Genomic DNA, 16,686 nt, shown 5'->3' on the forward strand with positions numbered 1-16,686 from the left:
AAGCACATCAAGAAAAAAAAAACTTATTCTGTGTATGAGACATAGAACAGGGACTCTCGCTTCGTCTTAGAAATGGTCCAAATGGAAGAGTTTAACAGTTTTCTCTTTAAGGGGCCACCAATACCATATATACAAAATGCGACTAAGCTACAAGCATGCATTGTTGGGCATAAGAATGGAGAAAACGGATAAATTTTGAAGTCCCAAACTCTTCCTTTTGTGCTCATTTTCCTTTTCTAAGAACAAAGATGGGGCATCCAGCCTCGGTTTCTGATCAAAAAGCAGCACTTGAGGTAACAAAAGACTGGAATGGGATTGACCAAGTTGTTCTTCGATATCCTCTAGGTGCTTTTGCTCGGGTTAGATCATTCTCGTTCTTCATTCATACTACATCCGATTTAAAGTTGGACAAAACTTTGTGTGGATAATACTACATCCGATTTAAAGTTGGACAAAATTTTGTGTGTACAACGAAACATTTCGCTAATAAGAACAATATAATTTAAGAATTTGCTGCAGTTTCAAACAATATTTGAGAAAAAAAAAACAGAAAATATAACAGGATCAAGACTTTGTTTGCTTTTTGCTTGCGAAAGTTTTAGAAGTCACTACGAATGACGCATCTGCAGTAAAATTTCGACAACACTGAGTGAAGAGACCCACCTGCAATACAAAATATGTTAGTTCCCCAACACCGGTAACTTGCAGATGAATATGATTAAATTTAACAACTAATAACGACAGGTAGCAACACACAAAGATATCGTAACTATAACGGATAAATAGTCAAGCTGTAACAACCCCAAGCTTTACTTATATCGTTCATGTTTTTCCGAACTAGGCCAGCTTACTGAAAAGAAGCTTTGACACTTGATGTGCTTGAGCTCGTACTTATACCTCAGTCGCCGAGTGCTCTCCCAACCATGTGAAATAATACACCGATATCGTAATTCGTAACTGTAAACGAGTATGCAAGCAAGCCCCATCGTTCTCTTTTCTACTAAGACCATTAAAAGCTAGGGATCGGTTTAACGGTAAAGAAGTTTAAGTCTACATGGTTAGGTTGGAAAATATCATTTACTTAAACTCAACATTTTTGGTGCAACAAAGAATTCTATTATGAAACTATACCTCTCATTGCCAGATGAGGTAGAACTAATAAGCATGTCAAAAGTTAAAGAAGGTTATAGAAAGTTAAAACTTCCAAACTACCAATTCAATATGTGAGATAAGATTCCGAGATGATTCCTCTCATAGACCACGCCGATACTCTAGTTGCTTGGTGTTATCTTGCAGTACCTGCAAATAAAAAAACATGCACAATTCGTGAATAATGTTGGACCAGCATAAAGATCTCTTCGGATAATGAAAACAATATATTAGACTATTATAGAGCAAGAAATTCCAAAATTGGTTTGCAAGAAGAAGGTGCTTAAGTAAAAAAAAATACATCTCGAATGTAAGTTGCTATTGCCTTGCATCCCTCTACTGCAAGTTGCATGACATTTTCAAAGATATCCATCGGAAGTTTTGCGTCCATCTGCAATGCTCACAATCATAAAGAAACAACCAACTATAACATTACGGAGGTTCTTAAACTGATTGTTAAAACTTCTATTTATGAAAAATGCTCGAAATAGAGACAAGCGATGGGACTTCTACTGAAAACTTCCCATTCTAACGGCGAGATGGAATTTCCACAATAGCGGAAGAGATCTAGGGTATTGACTGTTTTCACTTTCGGAGATTCTTCTTGTTTTAACAAATGGTGTCTTAGCCTCTTTGTTTCGGCTTTTTCATTGAAATTTTCCGGTTTTGGTTGTTGTCAGCTCAAAGCATACCTTGTGCATTAGCTGTTTCTATCAATATAGTAGTTTGTTTTGCCAATCAAAACCAAAAAGGAGAAAATAAAATACACTACCGTTGCCAAAACTTCGAAGCGAAAATGAAAAAAGCGTGTAGCGTAAACATAAGAGATCAGCTTTGTTCTTATATAGATCGTATATTTAGAAGAAATCGAAACTATGAAGTGTCTTAAAGAAGTGGTAGCAAGGTCTAGTACTATAAGCAACACAATGCAATAGAGATTATAAAATGGTACCTGAAGTAGAGTCACTTTATCAAACTTTGCTAGAATTCCTACAGTTACATCGGGGCCTCCAGCGCTATCTTCCACGTAATTCAAATCTGGCAATTCCAGAATTCCGACATTGATTAGCTCTGAGGGTTTTGCTAAATGACATTGTTTTGTGAAAAAAGTTTACAGAAAGAATTGAATTATTGATATACCAAGCAATGGACTGCTATTAAGATATCCGGCACTGCAGGAAGTGACAAGATCCCGCATTGGAATCCCAGCATCTGCAAGTGCCAAGGTCGCGGCATTGATACATGCAGATCTTGTTCCTGTAGAGGAAGATGATAAACCCTCAATTTTATTCATAGATATGAAATTAAACCAAGACAACAAGTAGAGTTTGAAAACAAAATCATGAAACTAACAGATTAGAATACGATTTGTAAGAGCAAGAACATGTGTCGAACCTAAAATTGTTGTTTACATCTAAATAGGATTAGATAAGAATAATAAACATATTAAGAAGCCTGCATATTACACCTTTCTATTCAATATATATGTTTGTGATCGTCTTTTGGGGGTGGGTGGGACAGGGGGATATCCCGACAGATCCAAGAATCAGAACATGTAAAATACTGAAAGAGAGTTTTTGGTTACCTCCGTCAGCTTGAAGAACTTGGACAAATATGTCAATCTGTAAACACATAAGAAAATGTTAAAGGTGCTAAAAAAAATGATATGCACAAAAGAAAGATCATCATAGCAGTAGTAACAAACTTGAGAGCGAGGCATTAGATGTGTTAATATGCAAGCTTCCATGGTTTGTCGAATGACAAGAGATATCTCTGTAGACCGCCTGAGTACGATACATAAAACTGAATCAAACCCATGAACGTCTTTGCAATAAATTAATTAACAATCAATTCTAGAACCGTTCTCTAATTTTCAGAGAATTGAGCTAGCTTTTAAAATTCGCCTCCTCTTAGTGGAAAAATGACCCTTATTGGATAAGTTATTGATTGGTAAGGAGTAAAAGTAAGAAATTAAATTTTGAAATATTTCACTCGAAATGATCCGTGCCTACCAAAATTTCCATCAAAACTGAAATTTAACTACCTTGTCAAAGGAAATAAATTTCGACATAATGACCGAAATATTTCCATGTCTACCGAAATTCCATTCGTTGAGTGTTAAAGTACCTGTCACCCTTAGGTTTCCTCCTCCTGTCTCCAGTGCTGAAGTTAGCCATGCTATACTCACACCTTACCTACAATATACAATAGTACATAAAAACTAACCACAAAAAGATGAATACTAATCGTAAGAAAATGTAAAAAAAGAAATACTAATGTGAGATAATAATAATATACCAAAGCCTTGTCATTCATTTGTTCGCTCCTATTCTCAACCTGGAAACAGACATTAGTGTTAAGTTTGTGTCATCATCCAACTCAAAACCAATTGACAATTGAGTGGTGATGGATGACCTGCACATTATGTTCTTGGTTGCTACCATTGTCCCATATGGGACTATTCTCACATTAATTTTTGGTTCAAAAAAAAAAAAAGAGTTTGGTGTTAAAAGTAGGGGGAGTCCTTTTTCATTACCTCTCTTGGACCATATACAGCAGCAATCACTTTAGTGTTTCCCATTTCAAAAATAGCTGACCTAAAAATATTCAATCTTTCAATTAACACTACTGACTAACCCTAATTTCAAAATCCTATGTTTCTATTAAACTACTAGTAGTAATTCATTACCCATCTGCCTTTGAAACAGCACCAATTTCTCCACGAATTTGCCTCATCTGTCATACCCCAAAAAAAAAAAGTGTCACAAAAGAAAGAAGTAAAAGTGTGTAATCTTTTAGAGAGAGAGAGAGAGAGAGAGAGAAAAGACCTCCATGGGACGACGACCATCTAAACGAAGCCCTTCAGGACTTACGTACTCCATTCTAGAGAGAGAGAGAGAAAGAGAAAGACTATGACAGTTGGAAGAGGAGAGCCGGGAATCGGCCGGCGTCGGGAAGATGGATGAGAGAGGGAGATTTTTAGGTCTAATTTCCCGCCAGCCCTTGCTTGGTACACATACGGGTGGGTCGGGCGGGTACTGCCATCCACGGGTATGGACACTTTGGGTTGGGACGAGTCGGGTAAATATTCTCTCTTCTGCCTATTAAGGTAGTCGGGTACGAGCAACCACATCTAGGGGACGCTTCGGGTTTGGGCAGATATGCTATCTGGCTACTAGGATAGTCTGATAGATCGGGCGGGTTAGTTCTATTTTGACCCCTAAAAATGACCAACTTTCAAGTTGGTCTTATTATGATCTTTCTCTTCTTTTGAGTCCACTGTTTGTTTGGCAAAAAAATTAGTATAATTTTAGAAACTAGACATCTTTATGAAACCATTTTGATAAGTAATTTGCCCAAGTTGGTCTTATTATGATCTTTCTCTTCTTTTGAGTCCACTGTTTGTTTGGCAAAAAAATTAGTATAATTTTAGAAACTAGACATCTTTATGGAACCATTTTGATAAGTAATTTGCCCAGTAGATAATCATACACTATAAGTCCACTAATGACTAAACCTTTATACTAATCTTTACTGAAAAATGTTTAACGTGTCACATTTGTGAGCCACGTGTTTTGAGAATGATGGACACGAATATGAACGACCCTGGTAGTTAGACTACATTAATGAACAAAATGTACGAAGATATTTATTACATCGGTGAATTTTTAAGACGTTGAGTCCACAGACAAAATGTCTGATAAATATCGAGTCTACATGTAATTCTCTACTAACCCATGGATTTCGTGAGTAGATGAAAATCCAAAGGGACAGTGAAAGACAGAAGCAGATGGTGGTAGGGAAAGGAGACATGGTGGAGAAGAACAAAAACATTAAAAAGATTTATCAACCCACAAAATGGGCATTGATGCAGGCAATCCACCTATTTCCTATTATAAGAATTAACCAATATTGTACAAGAATTAAAGAAAAGCTGAAGAGAGATAATAAAGTGATATTTTGGTGATGGGATTGTGTTAGCACATACCATCAATGGATGTTTGATTGCACATCCACTTAATCCACCCCACACCTAAATGGCTATATCTTGTCATACACCAAAAATCATACAACTTTGAGTAAAAGGAAACAATTAATGTAGTACAAGCATCTATTTGTGTCACATATCTAAACCATAGATACAAGGTCTCGTTCATATAGTTTATTTTAACAGTTTTTCTGTTAGCACTTAAAATAGTCTCTTATATAATCCATTTGAGTGATTTGTAACCTCATTGGAACGAAAGACAAAACAAAACCCCTGAGCCAGGGCACTCTCTCTAATTCTCGCCCGTCTACGTCACCCCGTCAGAATTCACACGAGAGAGTGGCAGGGCATAGCGTCATTCTTCCTGTCCGAAGACCATAAGCCACGTCATCATATAAGACCCCGCAATAATTCCCGGGACCTGAAATTTCCCACCACTCGGACCTCCACCCGTTTAATTTCCTGCTTCCAGAATCTCTCCCTCTCTCTGTTTTTTCTCTCTCTCTCTAAAACCGGTAGCTCTTCGTAAAATTCGGAGTGATATCTATCTGTTCTTACGATTTTTCTCCCTCAATCCTAAAAATTCCTCCATTTTTTTAGGTCTCTTCCTCAATCACTACGATCACAATTCATTGGAAATTTCCAGGCTCGAGGACAATCTGAAGAAGCTCTGCTTTCTAAATCCATCATTCTTAATTACTCTCACACTTCAAAAGCATTCATTCATCTGCATTTAATTTCCTACAAAAATTCAACCTTTTCTAGTGGAGTAGTTTCTTCCCAGATTCCCTAACCCATTAACTTCTGCAATAATCAATCTTCAAAGTTCATATTTTCCTATCCCATATCTAATTTCTCCTCTGTTTTCAAAATCTCATTTCATTAAGTCATCTCAATTTAGCCATTTATAAGATCAAATTTATCCTTCTTCTTCTTCTCTGCAAAATTATCAAAAAAATAAATCCAATCATAATCTGTAAACCAAAATCGAAAAGGAATATTACCCAACCAACCAGCCATTGAAAAGGAAATATCAACCAAAACAACTGCAAATTTCCCAAAAAACCCACATTTTCTTTTTCATTGTGAATCGAATTTGATAATCGAAACAAGAAATCTGATTCAGAGATGTCGGAACCAAACCCAATTTTGAAAAAACCCCCAGGTTTCAAAGATCCAAATAAACCAGTAATTCCACCACCACCACTAAGTCAAAAACCAGGAATCCCAAGATCTCAAATTCCTCCTTCATTTCATCCAAAACCCAAAAACAGAAATTGTTGTCGTTGTTGTTGTTGCTTTTTCTGTACTCTCTTTATCCTCATTATCTTACTTCTTGGTGTTTCTGGTTCTCTGTTTTATTTTTGGTTTAACCCAAAACTCCCTATTTTTCGTTTAGAATCTATGAAAACCCCTCTTTTTAACGTCTCTGTTACACCTGACGGAACTTTCCTTGACGCCCTAACGGAAGTTACCTTCGAAGCTTCAAATCCTAATACCGATATAGATTTCTATTACGATCAGACTGAGGTTCGGATGACAGTTGAAGAAGATGTTGATTTAGGTTCGGCAACTATACCCAAGTTTACTCAACTACGGAAAAATACAACTATGTTGAAGTTCGAGACGAAGGTGAAACACAGTTTGATCGATGATGATGCTGGATTGGATATGAAACGTCGGATCCGAAGCCGAGATTTGGAAGTTGATGTGGAGGTTAGGACTAAGGTTGGGATAGGTTTGGAGAATGTGAAATTGGGGATGATGGGTGTTAAGGTGGTGTGTGAGAAGGTGAACTTGAAGCAAGTGGGTGGTGGTGCAACCCCCAAGTGCTACATTGTCCTCTTCAATTTGTAAGTAAAATTTCAAATAACATGAGCTTCTTTTTTTGTTTTTGTTCTCTAACATTATTCCTTAGTATGAAAAATGATAGGGAACAAGAAAAATCAGTCAGACTCCAGGCAGAAATTCTACGTGAAATGTCGTGATTCGTACTTTCAATAGTTTTGATTCACTAAACAACGAATCACGACAAGTCACATAAGACTTCTCCAGAGTCTAAATAATTTCTCTTGTTCTCTAGCATTACTCATTACTAATTGCAACACGAAGACTCATAGTGTTTTTTGTGTTAACTGAACCCCTTTATTTTGTTTTATACTATTTGTAGGATAATGTCAATACTCATAATTTTGTTTGTTAAATGCAGGATCAACTTACATTAAATTACAAGTTTAATGCAAAAGGAAACTTAAACGGAAGTACTCTTTTTAAATATAATCTATGTAGTTAGATAACAATGTTTTGATTTTCTTTTACTTGCAATGTTCTTAAATCTTCTTCTTCGTCTCGTTTTCTTTTAATGTTTGTATTTCAAATAGACAAAAAAATACTATATGGAATGTAATCTTTTTCTAAGCGGTATCATATGTAATCTAAGAATATGAATTTTCAGATGTACTAATGTCGGCTTCACATATTGATGTTTCCCAACTTGATGTCATGGTTGGATCCTCATCATAATAGTAGTCTCGAATGGTAAACTTGTCCACCTTTAAAAACAAAATTCCGAAGAATAATTCCCATGAAAGCAAATTTCTCACGAAGAAATCGACTTCATCACTGTGAATCAAACCTTTGACCTCTGAGATTTTGGATTAGATACACAACAAACTAATCAAACATTGGTTGCAAATGAAACAACTTATATTTATAAGGTTACCTACGTACCGTATATGAGTAACATATTCTTGGTGCTTCTTAATTCTAAGTCAACCAAAGGACCGAAGTATATGAGTCTTCGTATTCAATGTTTTTTATTTATTTATTTTTCTAAAGGCACTGGAGTTGACTGCTATCACATGGGCCTCTAGATTATCAAAAAAGAAGAAGTAATCTTCGCGAACGTCCTCCTAAACCTATTTTTGAAGAAAAAAAGTGAAGGGTAGGGGTGAACATCGGTTGGATAACCGACTTTTTCGGCTAATCCAAAGTCCAAACCGAAGGGTTCGATTTTTCTCAAATCTAAATCCGAGCCAATCCGTTCATGGTTTAGTTCGGTTACCGATCCGAACTATGCATGAACGGTTTGGATCGGTTGGATAACCGAACCACCTGTGATATTTTACCATATATAAAATTTCGCACTTTCGACTTAAAAACGTGTTACTAACTTAATTATTGAATTAAGCTACAACTCTCAACCGTTCATCATTCCTATCATTTATATTTATATATATAATATATAAAAAATAACAGTAAATGGTTTGGTTCGGTTTGTTCGGTTATCCGTAAATCAAATCCATAAACCGATCCAAACCACTCGGTTTTGCCATTTTAACATCCGAACCAATCCGGAATACTATTGGATCGGTATCCAAACCGTTGAAATCTGTTTGGATCGGATTGGATCGGTCGGTTTGGATAATAAATGAGAACACCCCTAGGTGAGATGTTAGACTGTCTAGGATAGGGGTCAACGAGGCGATTAGTGTAGCATTGTCATTGTTAATTTATTATTACTCACCTAATATGTTGAAATTGGAATGTATAGTTATTGAACCAATACAGACAAAGTTGTTCACCAAACCTAAAATTGATTATATGATCATATTTTTGGTGCCTTCCCACTATAGATCTAACTCACATCTTGATTGAAATCATCTTTTCATTTACCATATAGAGATTTTATTTGAAGATGAATTTGAAATCATTAGGAGTACTAGTTCAGACCGCAGCTGCTATAAGTGGAATCGGTTGGAAAGCTGTAGGTAAGTTTCGGCAGGTTTTCTGGAATAATAAAAAACTAGAAGAGGAATATGATGAACAAATAGATGAGCTAAGGAAAAAGAAAGACACTCTTGAAAAGCATCTCATAAAGTATGTTCAAGAAATTCAAGATGAACCCGAAGATGATGATGATGTTAAAGAGTTTGTCAACGATATCCGAAACAAGGTTTATGAGACACAGGACGTCATAGATACACACATAAGTAAGAAGAAAATCAAACAATATCATGGGAAGAATAAGAAGGAGATGTTATATGGGTACCTTATAGGTTCCAAATATTTAGAAAAGCTCAAGCTCCTCAACAAAAAGATCGTAGAAACGATACTTGATAACAAAAGCATGATTGAGAAGATTACCACCATTAAAGGCTCAAGCCAGCAGCAGCAGCAACCTAGTTTGAAGAAGGGCAGCTCAAGCAGAAGTAAGAAATTAATGGTGGTCTTCAAAAAAGAAGAAGCAGAAGTTGTTAGGCTTCTTACACAAGGACAAAAGAAGCTGGATACTATTTCTATTGTGGGAATGGGAGGAATTGGTAAGTCAACCTTTGCTAGACAAATATTCAAAAGCAATAAGAAAATTGGACATCATTTCAAATGTTGCTTAGCTTGGGTTGATGCAACAAGAAATTTTAAAGAACCTCATGAGTTCCTACTTAGCATTTACCGGTATATTTCCGGTGATCAGGAGGCGAATCTGACAGACAAGGGCAAGAGTACTCAGATGGATGAAAATCAGTTAAAAGAGATGATATCGACTTACTTAAATGGAAAGAGGTATCTTATTGTCATCGATGATGTGTGGTTCTCCGAGGATTCGTGGAAAAAGATAAGACAAGTGTTTCCCGACGAGAATAATGGAAGTCGGATATTACTCACCAGCCGATCTTGTGGAATAGGCCGTGCCTTGTATCTTCCTTTCCTAGACAAACATGAGAGCTGGCGACTATTTTCCCAGGAAGCACTACTCGGACCCAACAACAAAGTAATTTTCCTAGAGTACGGATCTAGAATTGAGAAACTTGGGATCCTAATTGCTTCCGGATGTGGTGGACTACCAGCATCCATAGTCGTCATAGCAAATATATTAGCGGATAAAGAATATGATGATTGGTGGAAATTCGATGAGAGGAGAATAAAAGATCACTTGTATGATCGACAAAAACAACCACTAGAACTAATATTTTCGTCAAGTTACAGCGATCTACCTCATCATTTGAAACAATGTTTTCTCTATATTACTGCATTCCCAGAAGGTGATGAAATCCCCGTAAGAGATCTGATCAATTTGTGGACGTGCGAGGGATTTATCACAGAGCTAACGGATAGAGAGAGTGAAGAGGAAGCTGCAGACAGGTACATAAATGAGCTAGTTCGGCGAAGCTTGGTTCAAGTTGCAAAACGGAGAACAGATAAAGGCATCAAACAAATCTTTGTACATACTGCTATTCGAGAGTTATGCATTATAAAGAGCACAAATGAAAAGTTCCTTCACATTCATAGGTACCCGCACTCTCCGTTCCCCTCTGATAGTGTTCGTAGACTAGCTATATATAATATTACCAAAATCACCAATATTCAAAATCCAAGACCTCCTTCTTCTAATAGTTATCCGGCTCTCCATTCTATCCTATGCTTCGATAAACAACAACTAAATCAGAGGGATTTCCTTCCATCCCTTGTCTACAAGTACTACAAGTATCTTAGAGTACTTGACATAGGATTTGTAGTTCTTACTCATGAAGTTATTCCTGCAGAGCTCGGATACCTATACCATTTGAGGTACATTAGGATCAACGCCCCTCGTGCAAAATCGCTTCCTCCCTCCATTACTAATCTATTGAACCTACAAACGTTCGATTCAAGACATAGTGTTATTACCAGTATGTTGGGTGAAGGAATTTGGAAAATCCAAAACTTAAGACATCTTTACTTAGGTGGCTTCAATGACATCCAAAATGGTGCGACGAAATCCTTCTTTCTGTGTAATCTTCAGTCGTTATTCAACGTACACTTGAATGAAGGTAACCGCGATCGTTTCTTTGCTTCAATGCCTAATCTGATAAAACTAGGAATAGACGGAAGAATGAGAGATGGAGCTAACTGTAGCAGTCCAAGCAAAGCAGATTGTTTGTCCAGTCCCCATTATTTAGCTCATCTTAAAACTTTGAAGGTTGTAAGCTACTCCGTGTTTCCGGAATCTCTTCTTAACCTCTCAAGTTTGTCTAACCTAAAGAAGATAACTATACGCGAAAGTACTCTATCCTATTCCAATATGCTAATTTTGGGCAAGTTACGAAACCTTGAGATTATGAAACTGCAAAAAGTGAAATTCCCACAAAGAGAGATGGTCTGTGAAGCAGGTACATTTCAAAAACTTGAACTTTTGCATCTACTTGAGATGGACTTTGAAAATTGGGAACTTAGTATAGATGCAATGGCGGGTCTCTCAACTGTCGTAATAGACAGACCTCTTGCAAACTTCTTAGAATCGTTTCGTTTTCCATGTCCCCGACGAGATATAATAAATTTTGTTATGAAACATCAGTTACAACTAGAAGGAAGTTCATCTTGATAAAAAAATCAGAGCAAGAAAAGGTACCATTGGTAATAACTTAGTTTGCTGTTATGTCCAATTTAGTACCTTGCGGGGTCGGCTCACCCTCCTCAAAGTTAATTATTGCAATTTAGTACGTTATGTAATTGGCCCCTCCGTAACTTTTATGGTTATATATGTTGTAAGGGTCTCAACTATGTAACTCCTTTTATGTGTATGTATAGTCTTTCTCAAAAAAAAAAATGTCCAATTGGGGTTTCAAACAGATTTGGATTCAAACTAGAAAGACTCTGAAAAAGGTAGGGAAAACAACACGATCAAGTTGACTCAACCAAACCAAAAATCGTAAACAAACAGTTCATTCCCCTAAATTGATTTAAACAATTCTGGTATCAAAAAGTTACTCCATCCCATTACAATCTGTCAAACAGTTCTCTAGTGGCCGACAAACTATGTAAGCTTTGACAACTCACAACCAATTGGACCGGATTGAGTAATTCTCAAAACAAATATACAAAGTAAACACACTCATAGGAAACTCGTATTTGTTTTTTTTTTTTTGTTGAAAGGAAACTCGTGGTAGTTAAAAGAATATGCACCTTCCCTTCCAAACGAATAATGAAGCGATTGTACGTAGATGATTGAGAGGGGGGAAAAGAAGAGAAGTTTAAATAAAAGCGAAATAGTAACTCCGCCAAATTAAACACACCCTCGTCCTCGTCCTCGTTCGTGAAATTACTTGCACTTTTCAGTTTTCTCTCTCTCTCTTTCACGATCACTTGTGGGAGTGGAGAGGGTTTCGAACGAAATTAGGGTTTCGCCATGGCTTCCAAAAGGATCTTGAAAGAACTCAAGGATCTCCAGAAAGATCCTCCGACTTCTTGCAGCGCAGGTAGCGATCAAATTTTGCAATCAATTTTAACTTAGATCAATTATCAGGCGTATGTTTTTTTTTTCCTTCCTTGATCATCCGATTCGTCTTTATGAACCTTGGATAATTTGATTCACAATTTTCTTCCATGTGAGTGTTGATGTTAAATTACATGCCGAAATACAAAGTTGATTCGATCTGAACAAAGTTTGTGATCGAAATACAATTTTGAAAAAAGATGGTTCAGGTTCTTGTGTTAGTACAGTGAGAAAATATGAAAATTACAATGCTAGAAAGAGTAAAAACGTCTATTATACATGTCTGTACAGTAGGATTTTTAGGTCTATATGTTTGTCCGTACTCACAGTTTGCTTTATTGGTAATTTCATCTATAATAACCTAAGTAGTTTGATAGAGTTTATTTTTCGTTATTTAAGATTCTTCTCGAAGATTATGAGGTTATGGCGAGGAGAAGAGTATAATGAAGAAATACACTTTAAATCTAGTTAGTATTTGGTATCTAGTCGTCGAAATTTCCTGTGGGATATGAGCAGTATCCTTATCTTCTGGAGAAAACAAATCGTTATACGTATTCAATTCCATAAAGAAGGATTTCCGTTTGACCACTCATCTGTATTCCAGATAAAAATGTTTTGTGTTTGAACTTGGTATAACGTGATACTACGAGTCTTATGCAAGATACCTTTTTTTGTTATTCCATGAGACTTTAAATTCGATAGTTTGGTAAAATTCACTATGGTTGAATGGGCACATCATGTATACCTCTAGAAAACAATTGTGTTTATAAGGGGAAAAAATCACTTTTCTTGTCACAGTGATTAAGTTTCTCAGACTTATGATGATGTAGATTGTTGCGGAAGCATAAAACTAATAGAATCCATTAATAAAACTTACGAAGAAACGAGAAATAACTAAAGATAAACTGTAATAATTAAAGGAAGAAGATGCAATCAAGGAGATTTTGTATTTGATAATTCAATTCAATGCTTAACAAGACAGACCAGACTTCTCTTATATAGAGATTAGACTTTCCTAGATAGACTCAAATAAAGAAAGAAGATAACTACTAAGGATACTTTCCTTCATTGCTAGGACTCTTAAATATGAAAACCTGAAATACTAAACTGGAAACTATGCTAATATAGAATCCTGGCCGTTAGGCCCGCTATTAGTCTGGCCGAGAGGCCGACTAGGTGAATGGCCGCCATCATATGATCTCTTACAATTAATCATTCGCGGGGCTTCTTGTTTCTTTGCTAATTACAGGTCCTGTTGCTGAAGACATGTTTCACTGGCAAGCAACAATTATGGGTCCTCCAGACAGTCCTTACGCAGGAGGTGTTTTTCTAGTTACCATTCATTTTCCTCCAGATTATCCGTTTAAGCCACCAAGGTAAGAGGACATGAGTATTTTTCTTTTGTTTCCGCATGGACGGTGCACATAAGGACTGGGTCTGTTAGAATTCTTTCTCCATCATCTGAATTTCTAACTTTTGCGAGTATTCTTGTTTTTTTTGTTGAAGTATATGCTTCTTGTTATTTGAGAAGAAAAAACAGAGGAGAAAGCTTTTAATGGCAGTAGGGGAAGCAAATTTATGGTTCTCCAAATGTACATCGTCTATAATTCTCATAATAATAAGTTTCCTCAGTTTATCTGAATAAAAGTAATGGTGATGCCAAGTTTAATAGTTTGGTGGGGTTCGTTATATTTAAGTAAAATACTAGATCTCGTGTCACTATTTGATATTGCAATAAGTTTAACACCTCTAATAAACTTTTCTAGTTGGACCTTTATTATTTGGAGGTTTATATCAGTTTACAGGACCGAATATTTCTTGGATAGGCCAGTGTGGTGGTATCACATTTAGAGTTGGAAATTGCTTGCAGAGTAGAAGAACCATGTATAGGCGTTTCACAAGTCTATAGTGGTTTTCTGAATGAAGTCGCGAACAGTGTTCTTCATAAGTATTTACCATGTAGGAAAACTTTCTTAGTAATAGAAGCTACTAGAGTGAGACTGGCTTTTGCAAATCCAAGCATAAAATCCTTTTTTTAAGTTCCAACTAGCTTAAAATCATTCATCCGTATGACGTACTCGGAATCTTGGACTGATTTTTGCAGGTTTCCTTCAGAACAAAGGTTTTCCACCCCAATATCAACAGCAATGGAAGCATCTGTCTCGACATCTTGAAGGAGCAATGGAGCCCTGCCTTGACCATTTCCAAGGTACCTTGTTCAGTTGTTCTCGTTATTACCTTTCACCAAACCCAAAGTTAGCAACCAATTTTAACAAAACGTTGTCAATCAATGAAATAGCAAACATAATAGAAGACAGTTTGGATATCCTGATCACTGAAGCACCGTGTTTCTTGTGTCATGTTTGGATATCTCGAGCTTAGACTGTGATATTCTGAGTTCGAGCTCAGAATGTGATATTTTTAGCTCATCATCAAAAACTGATATTTAGAGCTCGAGCTAGTCATAAATCTTCACCTGATATGGCCAGATGTAATTGATTTTTGAGCTAGAGCTCATTAATCATTACCTGGTCAATCACTTCACCTACAAAATTCTTTTATTTGTTATGATTTTTGTTTGTCGAGGAACTCAAATTTACACAAATTTTATGACAATGGACATATCGTAATGTGGGTGTTTCTCTTCCTTTTTTTTCTAGGTGTTGCTTTCGATATGCTCATTGTTGACCGACCCAAACCCAGACGATCCTTTGGTGCCAGAGATTGCTCATATGTATAAAACAGACAGGAGCAAGTATGAGACTACTGCTAGGAGCTGGACCCAGAAGTATGCCATGGGCTAAGTTTGCTCTCTTATGACATGCCCTAAGGGTTGAACTTTCTTTTATGATCTGTTGTGATATACAGTCAGTATTGAAAATATATAACGATGATATACGATAATATGATTTGAAGGACTTAAATTTCTGTTGAATCTTTAATTCTTCATGCTAGTGTAAAATTGTAAAGAGAGAATTTTTTTCCTCTACCAAATTCGTCAAGGGTTAGATCGTGAAGCCAAATGCTCTTCTTAGAGCAGCTCCAACGTATTGGGGGCTGGGGCTCCCAATTTGAACTTGGGAGCCCCAGCCCCATCCCTCCAACCCGGGAGCCCCGGGGCTGGGCTCCCGGTGGGGCTGGGAGCCCCAAGCTCCCGGGCTCCCAAATGGGAGCCCGGGCTGGGGGGCTCCCAGCCCCAAATATGGCCGTTGGGGGTCTCCCAACGGCCATATTTGGGGTGGATTCCCTAAAAAGGGGATCCACCCCACTTATTTAGTTTTTTTTTAATTTTTTTAAACTAAATTTTTTTTCAAAAAATATAAATTGTTTTAAATTTGTTTTTCCAATCATTTCTCTAATTTTTTTCTTTTTTTAATTTTTTTTCATCTTTTCAAAATTCCTTCTCTCTCTAACATAATATTAAATTTCAATTTTATATTTGAAATTAATAATTTATAGTTGAAAATTAAAACACAACCCTCACACACATACACCACACATGTGCATATTTTAGATTTGGGAGCCCAACGTTGGAGTTGTGAAAAGCCCCGGGACTCCCAAAATCCAGGGGCTCCCAAAATTGGGAGCCCGAGCCCCACATTGGAGTTGCTCTTATCCCCCCATATTGGGGAATCTCTAAAGATAGACTCATGGCAACTCTTTGAGATATTTTCTCTGTTGTCAAATCTCAAGGGGTATGAATTTTTCTTAATTTTTTTGAATCTTAATCGTCTCACTCAGTGTGAATATGAATATTCTTATTCAGATGAACAAAAAATCAACCAGAATTAACTACTATTTAGACGAGTTAGAAAGACAGAAGTGTTCTAAATTGTGATTTGGGTCTATTTAGATCCAAATCTCAATTAGAAATACTCAAATATTGGTAACACAAATCTCAATGAAATTATGGTAATAATTACTAATTAATGATTGGATGCCTTTATAAAGTCATCTAAGAACTTAACCAAAAAGTTGGTCCAACACTTTTGTTAAGTAATAGAAATACTTAACTAACAACTTCATTAATTATTTAACTTAATATTTTAGGTACCATCACTAAGATTTTGTTAGCATATTTCATTTTCCAAACCCACTGTTCTTATACTTCACAGTAATTTATTAATGTTGTTGTTCTTAGTAATTTCACAACGTCTTGATTCGTTGAATGATTTAGTCGTAATGGGAGTGTAATGAAATAAATATTTTACGAGAAAAGGTAATCGTGCCAAGGAGTTGGAGAACAAGAAACCATAAAATGAGTTTAAACCAACTTTAATGTACTTTTAGAGCTTGT

At 36.4% G+C, this 16,686-nt stretch overlaps 4 protein-coding genes across 4 annotated transcripts; 3 read left to right on the plus strand and 1 right to left on the minus strand.

The window, feature by feature from the left end:
- Positions 1–457: 457 nt before the first annotated feature.
- On the minus strand, positions 458–4,301 carry LOC147535479 (exosome complex component RRP41 homolog). Its single transcript, XM_086645834.1, has 12 exons — positions 3,978–4,301; positions 3,839–3,885; positions 3,686–3,746; positions 3,448–3,486; positions 3,277–3,344; positions 2,855–2,933; positions 2,735–2,771; positions 2,290–2,406; positions 2,102–2,187; positions 1,451–1,540; positions 1,213–1,299; positions 458–663 (listed from the first exon to the last, which is right to left on the minus strand). Exons 1-11 carry the CDS (start codon positions 4,029–4,031, stop codon positions 1,252–1,254), a joined length of 726 nt encoding a protein of 241 aa, XP_086501960.1. The 5' UTR covers positions 4,032–4,301; the 3' UTR covers positions 458–663; positions 1,213–1,251.
- A 1,408-nt stretch (positions 4,302–5,709) lies between these two features.
- On the plus strand, positions 5,710–7,601 carry LOC147535480 (NDR1/HIN1-like protein 6). The gene is made up of 2 exons (XM_086645848.1): positions 5,710–6,990; positions 7,347–7,601. The coding sequence occupies exons 1-2, from the start codon at positions 6,266–6,268 to the stop codon at positions 7,360–7,362; spliced, it is 741 nt and encodes a 246-aa protein (XP_086501974.1). The 5' UTR covers positions 5,710–6,265; the 3' UTR covers positions 7,363–7,601.
- A 1,233-nt stretch (positions 7,602–8,834) lies between these two features.
- LOC147535481 (putative disease resistance protein RXW24L) lies at positions 8,835–11,677 on the plus strand. Its single transcript, XM_086645843.1, has one exon. The coding sequence runs from the start codon at positions 8,835–8,837 to the stop codon at positions 11,496–11,498; it is 2,664 nt and encodes an 887-aa protein (XP_086501969.1). The 3' UTR covers positions 11,499–11,677.
- Positions 11,678–12,125: 448 nt separating this feature from the next.
- LOC147535482 (ubiquitin-conjugating enzyme E2-17 kDa-like) lies at positions 12,126–15,324 on the plus strand. Its single transcript, XM_086650196.1, has 5 exons — positions 12,126–12,372; positions 13,639–13,765; positions 13,896–13,981; positions 14,486–14,598; positions 15,050–15,324. The coding sequence occupies exons 1-5, from the start codon at positions 12,303–12,305 to the stop codon at positions 15,191–15,193; spliced, it is 540 nt and encodes a 179-aa protein (XP_086506322.1). The 5' UTR covers positions 12,126–12,302; the 3' UTR covers positions 15,194–15,324.
- Positions 15,325–16,686: the final 1,362 nt, after the last annotated feature.

This window comes from Eschscholzia californica, unplaced genomic scaffold, assembly GCF_041429995.1.
Source record: "Eschscholzia californica isolate CP2 unplaced genomic scaffold, dmEscCali1.0.p SCAF_6, whole genome shotgun sequence".
Lineage (NCBI taxonomy): Eukaryota > Viridiplantae > Streptophyta > Magnoliopsida > Ranunculales > Papaveraceae > Eschscholzia > Eschscholzia californica.

Excerpts from the sequence above, each read along its gene's own strand:
- LOC147535479 (XM_086645834.1), bottom strand. The coding sequence starts at position 4,031 with ATGGAGTACGTAAGTCCTGAAGGGCTTCGTTTAGATGGTCGTCGTCCC. Across the intron at positions 3,747-3,838 it reads GCTGTTTCAAAGGCAGATGG|GTCAGCTATTTTTGAAATGG; the intron begins GTAATGAATTAC and ends GAATATTTTTAG. Across the intron at positions 2,934-3,276 it reads AGGAAACCTAAGGGTGACAG|GCGGTCTACAGAGATATCTC; the intron begins GTACTTTAACAC and ends TATCGTACTCAG.
- LOC147535480 (XM_086645848.1), top strand. The coding sequence starts at position 6,266 with ATGTCGGAACCAAACCCAATTTTGAAAAAACCCCCAGGTTTCAAAGAT.
- LOC147535482 (XM_086650196.1), top strand. The coding sequence starts at position 12,303 with ATGGCTTCCAAAAGGATCTTGAAAGAACTCAAGGATCTCCAGAAAGAT. Across the intron at positions 12,373-13,638 it reads TCCGACTTCTTGCAGCGCAG|GTCCTGTTGCTGAAGACATG; the intron begins GTAGCGATCAAA and ends TGCTAATTACAG. Across the intron at positions 13,982-14,485 it reads AAATTTATGGTTCTCCAAAT|TTTTGCAGGTTTCCTTCAGA; the intron begins GTACATCGTCTA and ends TCTTGGACTGAT.
- LOC147535481 (XM_086645843.1), top strand. The coding sequence starts at position 8,835 with ATGAATTTGAAATCATTAGGAGTACTAGTTCAGACCGCAGCTGCTATA.